Raw genomic sequence first — 18,565 nt, 5'->3', positions numbered from 1 at the left:
CTGCTCAGAATCTTCTGAATTGGACCACTGCCCGACACTGACGTGCCAAATCCAGAGTGGAGGGCTGGTCTACCCACCTACCCAAATTGATAGACCAGCTCTCCCTGGAATAATGTGCCATTTGTTCAGGCTCAACATGCAGCACATCTGGCTGCACCAACATCTGATAAATGTTTCAACTGTCCCAATATAATGCTCTCCTCTGATATGTCCAGACAGCTGTTAGACTTCCCATCAGATAATTATATTCATTATTTTTATATTCATTTCTTTTAGAGGGGTATGTGTTTCTTGCCCAAGAAAACACACATCTTTACTTGCCAAGATTCACTAAATGGGCATCACTATTTATCTGTACAAAAGTCTTAATGAAATGTATTTCCAGCCATGCCATGCAATGAGTATGTTATAGGGCCATTTTGTGAATAGTGAAGTGTCCTAGGCAATCTTGGAACTGATGGCAGCTGCGTTGTAACAAGCGTGATCCTTCTCAACATAAGGCATCAGCTTTAAATGGATAGCTTTGGGCAGTTTGCTTGGCAATTTGTAACAGTCCCATGTGAACATTAGCTTCCCAAATGCATCTGTTGGTGGCTGTATTGGTTATCATATATAGTCTTGAGTGTGGCTATGCCGCTTACTTGGAATTTGGCAAGAAAGGACACCCTGAAATCCCATAGACATTCTTCCCAGCCAGCATCATTGGCATGTAGATACTTCACAGCTGGCAACCATGTTTTAAGTTTTGTTAAAAGCAACATAAATCTTGAAAGACTTGATGCAATGGAGCTCTCAATAACATGTACTTTTAAGTCCATGAGCATTTATTTAGAGTCTCTCTCTCTCTCTCTCTCTCTCTCTCTCTCTCTCTCTCTGTATTTAAAAATACCCATGTAATTATGTATCTGACTCCCCCAAAAATACTTTCCCATTAAATCCTTAAGACAAATGAATTGCTTTACAAGGCTTTCTGGCTTATGATTGTTTGGCTCAAAAAACTACAGAACGTATAACATGGGGTGATTATCTCACACAAAGAGCTTTAGTGTAGCTGTAACTAGGTCTTCACACAGACTGCTCTTTGTCTGGAGGCAGACTAAAGAGCAGTGAACAGTTGCCAAAGGAGTGAGCTTAGAATGGATACAAGCTATAGAGGATAGTAGTTGTCCTTAAACCACAAAATCACCACCTCTCAATTTCTTTCCTTCCCATTTGTATGATTTGCTCAGTGTCTGGATCTGTTGGGAGGGCACTGAACCAGGAAGTGTATTAAGGATCAACCTAGTGGGAATTCCCGGTGCAATGTACAAAGAGTTCATGAAATAAATAACAAAATATGTGTCAGCCCCTTGCATGTTACTGATGTTAGCCCTTGCCCTGCCTTTCCCTGCTCAAGCCCTTCTGAATTATTCTAAATATGCTATGCATAAACATAGAGAAATCACAAAGCTGTATTTATAGAACCAATCGTTTAACAGGTTAGACAAAAGTGCAACACACCAAACTTATTACTTCATATACATTTAAAACCCATTCTACAGCAGAATTTTGCCTAAACACCTTTGTCAATTTGGAGCTTCCTGCTCATGCAAATAATAACTTAAAACTTTGAGGGATGCAAAACAAAATTTAGATAAGACTAGTGAAATTTGTTAGGCAGGTTCACATGTTCCGTCCCATTCCATTCCATTCTTATTTAGGGCAGGTTACAGAAAATAGAGAGGGGAAGTTATGGACCAGTATGAATTAGGGCATGCTTCCAAACGTCACTCCAGTTAGTGGCTGTTGTATCCAAACGGAAGTACAACAGAAGTACCTGCTAGAAGTACTTCCTGTTGCAGACGTTTACTGTTGCCAGTGTGACAAAATGGTAGCTCTGCCTCCCATAGGAGTCCTGCTAGATCATCTGGACTAACAAGAATTAGAATAGAACTGTCACCCACCCAAAAATATGGACCTCAGGAGGTTGAGTGCCAATCACTTAACACATCCATTAAGGTGGAGGCATTTTAGCTGCGCCCAAATACTAGCTACGGATAAAGAGAAACCACTTCTGGGAATAAGAGGAAGCCTTAATCATACCATGAAGCAGCTTTACAACACCAGAAATGTTTTGCATGAAAAGTTGTCATAATATAAGCAAATCAGTTTGCCTTTGCTCACTATTTTATTTATTTCTCATATTTATATACTGCCCTATATAGAATCTCAGGACAGTTTACAATTTAAATGAACAGCAACCAAAATCCCCAAATCATTAAAAAAACAGATTAATATTACCATAAAACAAACATTAAAACTTTAAAGCATCTTAAACTAAAAGAGGTTTCTTTCCAAAAGCCATTTAAAAACAGCCAGAGATCCTGATTTCATTTGGGTGTGTGTTCCAGAGCCTCAGGGCAATCCTAGAAAAGGTCTGGTTTTGGGTCACCATCAAGCAAACTATTGGCAACCATAATTGGACCTCCCCTGATAATCTTAATAGGTGGCAGGGGTCATGAAGAAGAAGGTGCTCTCTTAAATACCCTGGGCCCAAGCTATTCAGGGCTTTATAGGTAATAACCAGCACTTTGTATTTTGCACAGAAACTAATTAACAGACAGTGTCCTTTTAAAGTAGAAGTAATATGGTCTCTATGGGTAGCCCAGAGAACAGCCTGGCTGCTGCATTTTGCACTAGTTGCAGTTTCCGGACTACTTTTAAAGGCAGCCCAACATAGAGCTCATTGCACTTGTCAAGCCCATGCACCAGTATATGCAGCACTGCATATGTTATCAGCATATGCACCACTGCTTTAAGGTAGTTTATCTCAAGAAACTGATATAGCCCCTGGATGAATGAGCCCCTGGTGGCGCAGTGGTAAAACTGCCGCCCTGTAACCAGAAGGTTGCAAGTTCGATCCTGACCAGGGGCTCAAGGTTGACTCAGCCTTCCATCCTTCCGAGGTCAGTAAAATGAGTACCCAGAATGTTAGGGGGCAATATGCTAAATCATTGTAAACTGCTTAGAGAGCTTCCAGCTATAGAGCGGTATATAAATGTAAGTGCTATTGCTAAGTGCTATAGCCGGCGTATCAGCCAAAGCTGACAAAAAGCAGCCCTGGACTGCTTCTTTGCTGTATACATTGCTCGAGCATAGATCTTCATATGTGCTCTGTGCTGTCATCTGTCAGATTAGAATTGGCGCTATACACTTGCCTTGCCACTTCAGCCCCCGTAGTTCTTCTGAATACCAAAGGGAGTATTCAGAAACAGTCAGCTCCAGTGCTAGCACAGAGCAGCAAAACCTAGGCATCATTTTTCTCATTAGTGGGAAACCAGAAAGGAAAAGATGATCAAGGTGCAATACTTACTGGGGCTCGCGTGGGTCGAATGATTTCTTGTGTCTCAAGGATGCCCTCCTGCTCCTGAATGCCATCATGGCCACTGCTCTCTCCCGAAGCCTATGAAAACCAGGCCATGATAAAGGATTTATGGTATGTCCGCATGAAGAATGTAATGAATACTGGGTGCAATAGGTCAGCACATCCACACCCAACAATCTGCAATAAGCACATATAGGCTCCCCATACCGATTCCCCGGTTGACTACGCAACAGGAACAAAAACAAGACACAGTACACTTGTGGTACAATGTGCACAGAGCAATGGGATAGTGCTGGAGAAATGAAAGTTCTTCTAATTTCATAGTAAGTGAGTGTAGGATGTGTAGAGAATCATCGAAACAAACTCATACATAATTTTGCCTATTCTTTCTTGTTCACACTACTGTGACCAAAAAATAAAATCCGGCTGGGACTGTGCAACTAAAGACATAGTGTTAGGCAGACAGGAGTAAGCTTGAATCTTAGGTAGGGCTGGCTTAGGGGGCACTGGCCAAGGGCACAGAGGTTTGGGGATGCCATCAGTCTCTAGCCCCACCCCCAGCCCTGAGACCCACCAGCAAATGCGACTTATTGAATGGGATGGAAAGGGTTGGGTGCGGTGGGCCTCCATCCCCAGGTGGGATGGCAGGTCTTCCCCAGCTCCCCTTGGGAGAGCACGTGGCTGGAGAAGGTGAGCCGGGGTGGAGACGGGGTGGGCACCCAGTCCTGCTCTCCACAACTGTGCTAGACAATGGGGTGCCGCACCTCAATGCCAGCCCATGCGCACCGTGACTCCGTCCGCACCTGGCGCTGGAGGAACCTCCTCATTTCCTTTGTCCACTCCATCATGGTAGGGCTCTGGGCCATCATGGGGTAAGCCAAGCATTGGGGGAGGGGGCCTTTGAGCATGCACAGAGTGCCTGGGGAAGGGAGTGCCAGCAGTGGCTGCTGTGCAAGCAAGATGAAGGAGCCACTTTTCCACAAAGGGCCTCAGGGTGGAATGGGGAAGATGGCAGGCTGGAGGGCCAAATCCGGGGCTGGTGACACCGGGCCTCTGCCTCTTTCCACGGCAGAAAAGACCTTGGGAAGTTGCTTTTGCAATTGCAAGCAGAGGTGCTCCTACTTCTGGACTTCGGGGACGAAGTCCAGGGTCTCCACACACCCCTGGGGCCCCCCAAATCCTCTTTAATCTGTCCTGAGTGGTGTGGTTTGTGCCCTTGAGAACCTACATGTTAAAAAATGATGCTTAACTTGCAGCGCGGGGCCTCCAAAGGCCTTTAGATTCAGGCTCCAACATTACCTAGGTGGCGCACCTCTGATTGCAAGCCACATTGAATGAGAGGTGAGAATACCTACTTGTACTGTAGGAACAGCTGAACTCTGCCTTCACATCCTTGTCATGATTGTCAAAAATGTGTACAAGAGGAAAACTCACGTATGGATCATCCTCCTCGCATTGGTCCTCGGTAGCCCTTGGATCTGGTTTGATTATTAGCTGCTGAATGGAGCCCTGCATGAAACAATTCAAGGTGACATTCTTAAGAACGAATCTCACATAGAACATCAGGTTGCACTTGCTGTTTTTAGAAGAACCAACCCTAAAATAAGTGAAATAACCTTAAAGGACTGTAAGAAATAAAGGAAAGAGAAGAGGGATTAACAGCCATTTTCAGACATTTAATACTATTATTAGAAAGAAGGATAACAACTGTTTATTACTTTCATATGCTGCCCTTCCTTCAAAGAACGCATGGCACAATGTTATTATACAGCTAATTACAATAAATATTATTTACAGCACCCTAATAAACATGTATTTTATAGATAAGTAAATTAAAGTAAATTAAAATCTAGGTCCATGCTCCAAGGAGCTTACAGTATACATTTTGACAGTGTGGGAGACTGTCAAAGGGAGGGAAAGGGAGGGAAAAGAGAGGAAAGGCAACGATACAAGCAAAACATGGGCAAAGATCTACCCATTTATATGAAGCTATAGATTTTGAAGGGAACGAATGCCTTTTATCTCATTCTGTCAATTATCTTCTGGCATTTCAGTTCTTTCGAGTGCAAGGGCATCTACCCGCTTAGCTGACAGAAACAAAGTATGTATCAAGTATTAAAGGGTTTAGGAAATCAAGTTCTCATTTTCGGAAGAAAAGAACATTCTGTTTTAAAGAACACTGTTCCCAAACATTTTACAAAAAGAACCCAGTAACAGAATTTTGTTCTCAACACAGCAATTGATCTTAAGGAATCTGAAAAGGGAACTCTGCCCCATCCATCATTGCAGGAAGTTTACCCACACGGCTCTTGAGATCTGCCAATAGCTCTTGGCCCATCCTTGGGTAGCCATGGCACTAAAATTTTCTACTACAGTCGAAATTACAATTTAATTAAATAAAAGAAAACAAATTCCGGATTCTTTGCTTGCATTTGGTTCCAGCTTTTCCATTTGGCCAGCTTCCCTATGTCCGCTTGAATGAGGTAATTGGTCAGTTCCCAACAAGAGGCCTTAATCAAGCTGATAATGCTTGGGAGCCACATGCATCAAATTTATTTATTGTAATGGTATATATTAGGGGCTACAATGGCAATGTAATCACGAAGAATTTCATTTTACATGTGCAAATGCAACTATCTGTGGATATTAGCACATTGTACTGGGTGTTCCTTCAGTTCCTATTATTAATCGCTTGATAATTTCTGATGTGGAAAATGTAATAAAAATAATGATGGTGTATGAAAAAACACTGTGATGTGGGCACAGAAATGTGCTGAAATGAAAGAGGGGGAAATTCTGAAAGTGTTATAACTCTTTAGTATGTTCAGTGACCAACATTTTGGAAACACAGACCCTGGGTATGCAGGGGAAAGGCTACAGCCATGCCTACCTCCTTTTGGGAAGTCCACCCCATTGATCCACTCAAGTGCTGACAAACTGCCAACCCACTAAATGCACTGGAGCTTCGCCACATTATTAGCACTGTCCCAAACACCAATGAAAACTCAGTCATCAGCAAGCAGGAAGAGGGAGGGGAGATACCAAAGAAGGAAGTCAAGGGAGGAAAGGAGAAGCAAGACTCCCCATGAAGAGAAGTAAAAGAAGCTCAGGCCAGGCAGTAGAGAGAGAAGGAGAAAGAGGCAGCCAATGAGAAGCTGACAATACCTCTAGAGTGCAGTCAGCAAGTTCAACAAGAACAACAGCTGCAATTGGTTTCTTTCTGCTGGATGTTTTGCTGATAATAGTTTATTTGGCTGTTGTTTTAACCATTTAAACTATGTTCTGTTTTCTTATTACTATCCCTCTCCAGATCTGTCATTCTGTCCATTCCAGCCATGTTTCTTCCCAGGCCCCAGCTCAGAGGCCAATATTTTATAAATCAAAAGAAAGCAACCCTACCTATCTGACCACTCCCCCCATTCTGAAGAATGAAATGTCTTATATATGAGCATTTAAAAATATTATTTAAAATCCTGCCTTGTCTTCCTCCCCATTTTGTTCCTGAGTCTGTGTATTTGTTTGGCTTCTGTTATGAGCCCTTTAGAGGCCATTGAATAATAGAATTTAGACTTGGGAGGTACCCTGGAGATCTTCAACCTCCTCCTTTGCAGTGCAGGAATCTGCTACAGCATCCCTGAACGATGGCTGTCCAGTCTGTCTGAAAACCTCCAATGAAGGAGAGACCACCACTGCATGAGCCAAACTGTTCCACTTCTGAACAGCTCTTAGGAAGTCTTTCTTTAATGGCCAGCCTGTATCAGCTTCCTAAAGTTCAAACCCATTGGTTCTCATTCTGTCTTCAGGAGCAACAAAGAACTCTCTTCTATGAGACAGCCTTTCAGATAGTGAAGGATGCTACCACATCTCCTTTAGTCTCCTCTTCTCCAGGATAAACATACCCAGCTCATTTAACCATATCTCAAAGGATGTAGCATCCAGACCCTGCATCATGTTTTATGCCCTCCTCTGAACTCTTTCCAGTTTATCAGTGTCCTTACAAAGTTGTGTCAATGTTCCCACTAACAGGGATTCCCAGATGTTGCTGACTACAACTCCCACCATCCCCAACTGCAATAGCCTTTGCTTCGGGATTATGGGAGTGTTTGTCAACAAGATCTGGGAATCCCTGTTAGAGAGAACACTGGTCCAGAACTGGACACAGTCTTCCAAGTGAGGTCTGACCTGCACAGAATAAAATAGAACAATTATTTTTCATGATCTGGACCTTATGTCTCTGTTAATGCAGCCTGGACTGTACTTTTTTTTAGCAGCCGCAGCACACTGCTGACTTGTGAGTTCAATGTGTGATCCACTTAGAGACCTAGATTCTTTCTATATGTACTGCTGCCAAGCCAAGTCTCCCCCACCATATACTTGTGCATCCCCTGACAGATGGCTGTCTAGTCTGTTTGAAAACCTCCAATGAAGGAGAGACCAGCTAAATGAAGGACTTTAGCTTTGTCTCTGTTGAACCTCATCTTGTTGGTTTTGGTCTAGTATTTGATCCTATACAGATAATCTTGAATCTTGACTCTGTCATCTACAGATTTGAGAAGCATCCTCTCTATACTCTCATCCAAGTCATTTTAAAATATATATATTGAACACCACAGGGCCCAGGACAGGGCTCTGGGGCACTCCACTTGATACCCTCCTCCAGATGGACTTGGAGACATCAATGAGCACTTGCTGGGTTCAGTTGTTCAAGCATGGACGTCTCTTATTTGATTCAGAGCTGCTGTGAGAGGCTGCTGGCATGATAACCTACACATTTATCACATGAGGTACTTACGGTGAATCTTTCCAGTCCTGTGGCTCCAGCATTCCCCACAAATATGCCAGAACTAGGTTCAAAGGACAAGGCCTGAGCTGATCTCTGAAACTGCACCCTGTGATACTCTTCACAGTCCATGAACAATACAATGTTATTTCCTTGTACAGTCATAGTAAAGCGATTCCATTTGTTGGTCATCACTGGGACTTTGAATGAAGCAGCCTCTCGGGATATGTGAGAACCTGGTTCAGTGTAGTACATAATTATTCTCTGGGTGCTATCATCCACAGGCGATAGCCTGATTCCCAAGAAAATTGTCTTCTGAAAGGCATCCATTATGGCAAACAAGACACCTCCATTGTCACTGTTTGGTTTGACTGTAACAGTGATAGCAAAATCTCTGTAGAACTGCTGAGGTATCAGAGTCCTTGTCAGACGGCCAATGTTAGCTTCTGGTCCGAAACTGTATGCTGGAAACCCTCCATAGCCAGTGATAAAGGAGACAGAAGGTGGAAGTGGAACTCCTATTAGTTCTGTGAGGTCAAGATGCCCCTTTGATCCTCTTTCTGTAACACAAAACAAAACCACAGAGTATTTATTCTATGGCCTCTGTAATTCATGCTTCCTTTCTATGTACTGTAAATGCTCTAATACTCCATACCAGGGCCATAGTCAGGTGGGACAGAGAGCTGTGGGTGCATAGCCCCCTCAGGGAATTTCCAAGTCAATCTCTGATTTCTCAGCAGTTTTTCTTCATGTGTATTGGGATATAAGAAAATGCACACAGGCAGCACTGAGCAATCTACCCAAGAAGTAAACTTGCCTGCTTTCCAATGGCCTAACCGAACAGAGCAAGACCCTCATGACTGACAAGCAACAGCCACTTAGATTTAAATAATATGTGAGTAATATTTGTGTTATTGATATTTAGAACAATTACATAACTTTAAACATTAGAATGCCTCTATGGAGGTTCAGGTTGTTCCAATTTTCCCTCTTCCCTCCAAGCATCCTAATAGGCTCCCTTGCCTCACATTTTCTGGCTACAGGCCTGCTCCAAACAAGCATTGCACTGCCTGTAATGTGCTGGTAGTATTATAATGTTAGGCCTAGTATAGCATAGTGCTTACACACATGAGTTATGAGGCAGAAGTCCCAGTGCCTGCTCCTGGATCAGCTACCACCTGCCCTGTGAGAGAGTACCAGAAGGCAACCAAAGATACCATCACACACCTGCTCCCGCATCCATTCCGAGTTGCCCCTTCCATTGCCCCCCCTCCCGCATGTGCAGAGGGACTAAACATTCTATATGTGTGGGGAAGGTTTGTTTGTCATTTTTGCACCTATATTTTATTTCTGAGTTCAGTAGTTTACCATTCTGTTTTCAAACTGTCCTTCTCTCCCACTCCCCCCGCCCCCCCCCCATGCATTTCTATCATGTTTTTAAATTTTGAAGTGTAAAGTGTAGAACAGTTGTATTTTATGAATGTTGTGGGCTGCTTGGGAACTCAGATCAAAAGGTGGAATATAACTCAAACAAACAAAAACAACTTACTACAGTTGGCCTTGCTTCTGTGCCTTAGGCAATCCTATGCAGGCTTAGTTGGGAATGAGCCCCACTGAACTCAGTGGGTCCATATCCTGCACCCAGGCTCACTTTTAAAATGAACACGTGTACAGTCATTCATACAAAAACATGTAGATGTGTACACAGACATCTGTACACATGTTCATCATGCTGTCTGAATACAGCTCTTATTGGCCATCTGTATACTCATCTGTATATTGCAAAGTATTCTGGGGAGTATTATCGGGTGCATACTCAATTCATGTGCGGTTCTGGCTTCACCATCACCACTTATAAAACTGTGTCATAAAACACATTGGGCATCTACTGTATAGCTCCACGTTGCATGAGATGGTAGTGGAGAGCTATTTTGGAGCCTTGGCCACAATTGCTGATCTTCTTCTTCCTGATAAAAGAGTCCAACACAAAAAGCAAGGACAGTGTACGTGGGAGGATTTGAAAAGGAAAGCAAATACTTGGGTATGGTAAATTAAAATGAAAGTTCATGCTGATGTAAGAATCATTTTTCTGTGCACATTGTTCAATTTATAGTTTAATCTTTAATGAAACAAGGTCAGAAAAGATTGGCTGTGATAAATGGAAAGAGAACGTTTTCCTTGGTGATTGACAAGTTAAGAGAATGTTTTCCTAACTTTTCTGCAGGCAAAATCATTGAGAAGTTTTGGGTTGGAAATCACGCCTTGTTCTGTTTGGGCTGTGCATTGTGGGCACAATCCCATCAGAGACTTAATCCCCACTTGCATTTCAATAGACCTGTTGGCCCAGATTTATTCATTTCAATAGACCTGCTTTGGCTATACTATAGCTTCTTGACACTGTAGAGGTATCGCTCATCATACAGAATAACATTATTGATTGTCCTTGCATAACTCATTAAAACTTACTGGGTAGCAAAGCTGCTGTAGTGCTAGCACACTGGCTAAGAATGAAAACAGCTAGAAGGGAAATACTTGGTACAAACATTACCTCAGCTGCAAACATACTAGGGCCCTTTTGCACCATTGAGGCACTGTTCTTCCCCAATCAAGCTGGAAATAATATATAATTACGTGCCATTGCATGTAATTTGGTGCAGTATTACCAAGGCCTTTTAAAGACTCTGAAAGGCCTGGGGGCAGAATGTTCATTTGAGGGCCCACCCCTGCAAATTTCCTCTGGCTGACATACTCTGCAACATCATGCCTATGGTGGGATGCAAAGTTTGTGCAGTTGCACAAGAGAGCTGTTGTGCAAGTGCGAAAATTGTGCAGTTACACAGCAATTGTGTAACTGGCCATTATATATGGTCATGTAAATGGCCAATATATATGGCCATGTTCTCACAACCTATGCGATCGTAGTTATATGATTAACTGTAGTCAGCGAGCTGGGTGTGCTCATCTGGAGCATGACATGAGCACCTGTGCTTTAGCGTCCATTGTAGTCCTGTCATTGCAGGTAACTAGGATTAAACTATGACTGGTAACTACAATCAGATCACAGTTACTAATCGTAATTTAATCCTAGTTAACTGCTGCGGTAGGACCACAATTGGCGCTAAAGCATGGGTTCTCACACCACGCTCTGTGGGAGCATGCTTGGCTTACCAATCATAGTTAACCCTTTAACTACAATTAAGTCACAGCCTACAATTGCACTGATTCATTTGCATATTTTTTGCTCTTGTGCAGCAGCACGCTTGCACACATGTGCTAATGTTATTTACATTCTACCACATGTGTAAAATTACACAGCATATCAGACACTGCATCCTGTGTCAATGTAATAACCCAAAATATCGAAATAACACTTGAACCTGGGATTATATTTTAACTGGTTAGTTCTACTGCCTTGAATGAAAAGGATTGATTTGATAATTTCAAATGCTAAACATACTTTAGATGTTTAGATGCTAAACATACTTTAGATGGGGGCCTCTTCACGTGTGGGCCCCAGGACAATTGCTCTTCCTACCACTTTGCCACCCACCCATGCCCTGTATATTCTCCATAAAAAATCTGCAATGCCCATCCCCAAGGAAAAATCTTAATATATGTTTCCTCAGAAGCAAGTTCCAGTCAGTTTCATGGGACTTACTCCCTACAAAGTGTATTTAGGATTGCAGCCATCAATCAGCAAAGGTCTCCCCTGCTCTAACCTTTGGTTCCTGGCCCTTTAATTAGTCATTCCCTCCGTGTGTGTGTGTGTGTTTTTAAAACAGCTCCTGGGTACGGGTTAATTATTAATTATTTTTGTCCCTCCCCCAGTTGCAGGCATTGAGTCACTAACCCTTGATCCTTTTTCTGTTCTCTCCTGACAAATGATGCTGAGACAGCATGGTGTAACAGTTAGAGTGCTGGCTTAGGATCGGGGAGACCTGAGTTCAAATCCCCATTCAGCCATAAAACTAGCTTGGTGACTCTGGGACAGTCACTTGTCTCTCAGCCTAACCTACTCCACAGGGCTGTTGTGAGGAGAAACTTCAGTAAGTAGTACAGCAATCGGGGCTCCTTGAAGGAAGAGCAGGATATAAAATGTAAAATAAATAAAAAAAATTAGCCCTTCAACCTATCATTTCCTATTTGCCCTCTGGGCCATTTGGCTGTTCATTTTTAATTTTTTGCTTTTATTTTTTATTAGCACTTTATTGGAAAACATTATGAAATTTGCTGTATTGAAAAACAATATGCACTTGCACGTTATTGCAATAATGAGGGGTTTGCTGCTGTGTTAAAGCCAAAACACTGATGTTGTGAGAAGGTACCACATAGCAGCACCTCAGTAAGAGCTAGCCCAGGATATGTACAGAAAAGAATGCAGACAGGAAGGGTATCATCAAATGCTTCATGGACCCTTCTTCCCATCAGATGCATCAATAATGCTTCACCAGTCCTAGCACATCAGTAGCACTTCACTGGTGCTGCAATTGCATTCAAAGTCAGAAAAATCATGACAAACCAAATATTTAAAATGATGGGAAGACGACAGTGAAAATACAACAATTTTGCAGCAACAGAAAATACAACAGTTTTTTAGGAACATTGCCTGGATTACCTGTAGTAAACAAATGAAGTGAACAAAATGATGTCTATTACAGACAAAAAGACAATAAGACGCTACTTTTTGACTTTGGGCCCCAACTTCAAAATGGGGGTGCTAATTTGGTCATAGGAACATACCTATACCAAGGCAGACCACTGCTATAGCTCTCCACTGGAAGTAGCTCTCCAGGGTTTCAGGCAGGAGTCTTTCCCAGCCCTACCTGGAGATGGCAGGGATTGAACCTAGGACCTTTTGCATGCAAAGCAGATACTCTACCACTGAGCTAAAGCCCCATCCTCTTAGGGAAATATCTTACAGCAGACAGTGTTCACATGTCACCCATCCAAATGCAAATCAAAGCAAACCCTGCTTAGGAAAGGGAACAATTTATGCTCGCTACTGCAAGACTGTTTTAATCTAACTACCTTGCAGGGCTCTCATTAAGAATTATTATGCAAATATAAATGAATTGTCCTGAGTACTTGACATGTGCTATATAAATTATAAGTATTATTATTTATAACTTGTGTAGAAATTATCTTACTGTAAATGTTTATTTTCAGCCTAATCCTGAATCCAATCTAAGACTGACATGTTTAATCCAAAAATAGTCCATGATTTCAACAGTATAACTTCCCAGCAAGTACGGTCAGGACTGCAACCTTTAGGCTCCAATTCGACATATACTAATTAGGGAATAAGCCCCATTGAAATCTGTGGACTTCTGAGTAAAAATGCATAGGATTGTATTGCTAGTAAATAAAGATTCTACGATGTATACAATGTATAGACATTTTATACACAGATGTACAAGGCACACAATTGTATATGACATCACATGGTCTATTCCAGCATAATACATTGTCAAGTTCCATGGCTTCTCATGATCTGCTACATTATAAGGTCATTCACTCGACCTATGCTTACCTGGCCTGGGGAGGACTGGGGGGAAGGCAGGAGCCATCCTGCTCTCGGGCTTGCCAGTACTGCATGCCCACATGACTGGCATGCGACAGCTCAGAGAGCAGCAAGGGAATGGGAAGAAAGCAGGATGCAGCCTCCCACATCCCACAATGCACCATGCGATGAGCACAGTGCATTGGAGGATTCCCCAAAAGTTGGGCACTCTAGGCACCCAACTCTGTGTTTGCTTGAGTTGTCTGCAGCCCGACCAGGTACCTAGGTAGAAGGGTGGACTTGCACCCTTCTACCTAGGTAAAATCCTGGGGCAAAACCTTGGGCTACCCTGCCCCGATCCTGGCTCTCCACACGAGCAGCCCTATCCCTATCCTCCTATCCGTGGAGGTCACTTCCAGCCGCTTGTTGGTTCAAATTCAAGCCAAATTCGAACCGAACCACCAGCCTGCAGCCTGGTTCGGGTTGAACCGGCCACCGATTCGGTTTGACCAGTCATACTGGTTCAGCGGCTTGAGAGAGCTATGCTTGTAAAGGAGAATCCGGTGAGGATTCCGCTTTACAAACACAAGTGTAGGCCCTTCTAAAGGCCCTTACTGGTCTGGTGGAGGCCATACTGCTGCTCCTTGAAGCCCCCTTGGGCTCCCCAGCAGCCCGCCCAGCTGAGTGTTGCAGCTTCGATACCAGCATTTACTGGCTTCTGTGCATGCGTGGAGGCCAGGCCATGTTAGTATAAGAGCTGCGCCACATGGGCAGGCCTCCGCCAGACTGGTAATGGTCCTTAGAAGCCTTAAGACTGGTAAGGGCCTTTAGAACCAGTTCAACCTGGTTTGCCTCAGATCAGGCCTGGTTCGGATCGATCACAGACCAAACCGGTTTGGTTTGCAATTCAACTGTCGAACCAGTTCAGTTTGTGCACACCCCTAATTTTATTAATCAGATAACTCTTTGGCATTGTGAACTCTAGAATAAAATGAGGGTAATAGGGATGTTGGGGAAAATCTGGGGTGACTCCAAGGATAGACATAAAACAGAGACTCCATTGGCAGTGGAGAGGAACATCATCTAAATCAGTTACTACCATGTTTGAATGGGTGGTCAGCAGCATAATCATGATAAGTTTTCCTTTTGTTTAAATTACAGAGGCCACAGTACAGGAAAATGCAGCCTAATCCCCTCCACTATAGAAGGGCTTTGTATTAATCCTTTGGAACATGTGATCTAGCTAGTCTGCATAGTTTGAGATAAAGCAAGAAAAATGCTAGTGTAGACTGTAAGTGGAAAGACAAAACAAGAACTGTTTCATATTTGGAAACTGAATCAAATTTCTGGAATTCCTCTAGTAAAAAAAACCCCAGTCCATGGGGTTTGTTTCAGATGCCATGGTCAGATGTATTGAGTCCTAACAATGCTGTCAGATGATGAAACAGATGCAAATAAACTTGTACCTTCTGTAGTATTATGAGTCAATGTTAACAATAACTTGCAATCTCAAGCATACTTTCTTGGAAGTAAATAATTTCATTTAAACCAACAGATCTTACTTTCAAGTAAATATGCATGGCATGTTATTGCTAAGCTTAATTCTTCTCAAACTCAAATATTTGTCTGGCCTTCTCTCAAGATAGATCAACCATGTGATTAATGCCATTTTTTGCAATGTTGCCATTCTGCTTTTGAGCCAAATGTGAATTGTTCCTGCATGGAACACAACAGTTTGCTCCACTCCTCATGTGGGTCCCTTTAAAACAAAGCAAAAAACAAACAAACAAACAAAAACCCCAGCAGTTAATTACAAGGGTTCTCAAAACTGGGTATCCAATTTCTGGGCAGATGGCTGCTGGGACACAGGCATGTATCAGAGAGAGAAGAGCTGGGGTGGGGTGGGAATGCTATGTATTTATACCTGACATTCATGCTATATCCGGAGTCCGGCTCAGAAGATATAGGGAGGAAAGGCAAAGGTAACGCATATGGAGGTTTTCCAGACAGGGAGGTTATACTGGAAAGAGTTGTGATAAACACAAACCAGAGTCACTTCAGGCTATCTACTCAGACTGCCTCTCTTTCTGTGCCCTCTGCCCCCCATTATGTTCCATCCACACAGGGGGCTTTCATATTTTAAAAACTGTAGATTTCATCTCCCCACCCTCCTCCTCCCCCAAACATCGCTGTCCATCCTCTCTTGAGGCCACCACCCATTTCCCCTCCCATTGCCTACATATCATTCCTTCATTCCTACCCCGCAATAACACTTAGTGTGCACATGCACGGTACCTGCAGATCACCAGGTGTGATTTTGATGCCAATAACAATATTGTTTTATTGTAATTTACAGCTCTTTAGGGTATTTGCACATATGTAGTAGTACTTCCAAAGCACCACATAGCTTCTGTTGCAATGGCACAGGAGAGAACACACAACACATTTTAAGGGTGTGTGGGGTTGTTTTCTTGGTGTGCTCCAAGGTGTGATCCTTTCCTGGGTTTTTCCTAAGCATGCATGCCTTGCTTTCCCCTTCTTAAAAAAAAAGTGCAGTGTATTTGCACAAATGCACCTTTGCATAAACCAGGAATCCTGCTTCAGTTGCTCAAATAACATCTCTGTTTTGTTTTCTTGAAGTGCCCCTGCTTTCGCTCTGGGTTTTTACCCAGTCACCTGTACCTTTCCCACCCCTTTATTATTTTAATTAGTTTGCAGAGCATGTGCACCAGTACACCTTTGCACAAGCCAGGAAACCCACTTCAGTTGCTCAAATAGCTGTAATGTCTCTGGGTTGCTTTTGAGGAGGGGCTCCTGCCTTTGCTCTGGGTTTTTGCCTGGGCACCTGTACCTTTTCCACCCCTTTATAGTTGTGTTGAATTTGAATTTGCAAAGTATTTGTACTGGTACACCTTTGCACAAGCCTGTAAATCCACTTCAGTTGCTCAATGTGCCACCTTCTACAGCCGTAACCCCTCTGCTGGGCATGCCCCTTGATTCAGCACCTGGATATACCTCTGCAGCCCTCTTTCCTCGAGTGCACAACCCACTTCCAGTCACCTAGCTGGCTTGCTAGGTAGAAAGGTGGGCTTAAAATGCTCACTAGGTGAAAGCGGAAAAGGTGGGTGTAAAATGGCTGCAGAAATGGTGGGCAGAGAATTGCTCCCATACCACTCTCCTAATTGGAGAGGAGAGCTGGTCTTGTGGTAGCAAGCATGACTTGTCCCCTTTGCTAAGCAGGGTTCACCCTGGTTGCATTTGAATGGGAGACTACATGTGAGCACTGCAAAATATTCCCCTTGGGGATGAAGCCGCTCTGGGAAGAGCAGAAGGTTCCAAGTTCCCTCCCTGGCTTCTCCAAGATAGGGCTGAGAGAGACTCCTGCCTGCAACCTTGGAGAAGCCACTGCCAGTCTGTGAAGACAATACTGAGCTAGATAGACCAATGGTCTGACTCAGTATATGACAGTTTCCTATGTTCCTAATTACTTAGAGAAAGCAGTAGCGCTTCACATACTAAAACAATAGATAGAGCAGTGCAGCTTCACAACACATGCAACCAGGGGTGTAACTATAATAGGGTAAGGGGAGACAGTTGTCTGTGGGCCCACTGCCTTGGGGGGGGGGCCCAGAGGCAAGTCACATGACTGACTCCCCCAGCCACGCACCCGCCTGGGCTTCCTTCAGTTGTATTCATCCTCTGAAATTGATGTGAGTGTTAAGACCTGAAGCTACCAGAACAGCATGTCTTTCTCTAGTACCATTCAATGACTTGCATCGTCCACGATGTACAAAAACTTTAAAAAAATAATAATTTAGGATGATGTCCTATTGCGGCATATATATATATATATATATATATATATATATATATATATATATATATATATATGCTTTTTGTTACCACCATCCTCATTTAAGATTGCTTTACTTCATGAGCTGAGCTTCAGGGGGGGGGGGGACATTTTAAAATCTTGTCTCTGGGCCCAGTCCAACCTTGCTACGCCCCTGCATGCAACCCATTTCCAATGTCCCAAATTTTACCCAAAGCTAGAGCTACTAAAGCAACCCCCACTCACAGCACAGGAAAAGAACCGTTACAGCTGTAGAAGGTGGAATGCTGAGCAACTCAAGTGCCTTTCCTGGCTTGTGCAAAAGTGTATTGGAGCAAATACTTCATTAAAAATGTTAAAAATAAAAATAAAGGGGGAAACAACCCCCCTAAAAGCATCCCCACCACCCATCCCAAGAAACCAGCCACAGATGTTACAACTGATAGAACTGCAAACATATTGAGAAAAAGTATTCTCCCTCCCCCCTTTTCGATTTCTTGGAATATTTACATACTTACAGCAGTGCTTCTGACCACTGCATAGTGTGTGTCAGAGTTTCTGCTGCGGCTACACATTCAGGCAGCCCCAAGGTGTGGACAAAGCAAAAACCAACAAAAAAGTGGGGGAAGGGAGAAAAAGGCAAAGCACAATCACTACTCTGAAATCTGTGCTTTTACACCTATGTGATGTGTTCCAGAGCAAGTAAAAGGGTGAAACAAACAAATAAATAAAACACGCAAAAGTAGAGCAGAAACCAAGCAAAATACCTAGGCTTCAGGAAGTGAAGTGTATGCCACAGGAAAAAGGAGTGAAACAGATGGAGATCTGGTCTTGTGGTAGCAAGCATGAATTGTCTCCTTTGCTAAGCAGGGTCTGCCCTGGCTTGTATTTGAATGGGAGACATGTGAGCAGTGTAAGATATTCCCCTTAGGGGATGGGACTGCTCTGGGAAGAGCACCTGCATGCTGCAAATCCAAGAGAGGACTTAGAGAGACACCTGCCTGCAACCTTGGAGAAACCGCTGCCAGTCTGTGAAGACAATATTCAGCTAGATAGACCAATGGTCTGACTTGGTATAAGGCACCTTTC

At 43.2% G+C, this 18,565-nt stretch overlaps 1 protein-coding gene across 8 annotated transcripts in view; it reads right to left on the bottom strand.

Moving 5' to 3' along the window:
- COL15A1 (collagen type XV alpha 1 chain) overlaps nucleotides 1-18,565 on the bottom strand; it is a 301,360-nt gene that overhangs the window by 155,206 nt on the left and 127,589 nt on the right. For 6 of the 8 annotated variants that reach the window (XM_053259431.1, XM_053259434.1, XM_053259432.1 and 3 more), the window contains 3 exons: nucleotides 8,157-8,704; nucleotides 4,799-4,873; nucleotides 3,353-3,442 (listed from right to left, as the gene is read on the bottom strand). In XM_053259431.1, coding sequence (XP_053115406.1) covers nucleotides 3,353-3,442; nucleotides 4,799-4,873; nucleotides 8,157-8,704 — 713 coding nt within the window. The remainder of the gene's footprint in view (nucleotides 1-3,352; nucleotides 3,443-4,798; nucleotides 4,874-8,156; nucleotides 8,705-18,565) is intronic. The other 2 variants (XM_053259437.1, XM_053259436.1) reach the window with 1 other exon arrangement.

The sequence above is a fragment of the Hemicordylus capensis genome, chromosome 6 (assembly GCF_027244095.1).
Source record: "Hemicordylus capensis ecotype Gifberg chromosome 6, rHemCap1.1.pri, whole genome shotgun sequence".
In the NCBI taxonomy this organism is placed as follows: Eukaryota; Metazoa; Chordata; class Lepidosauria; order Squamata; family Cordylidae; genus Hemicordylus; species Hemicordylus capensis.
This window is presented reverse-complemented; position numbering and strand designations above follow the sequence as displayed.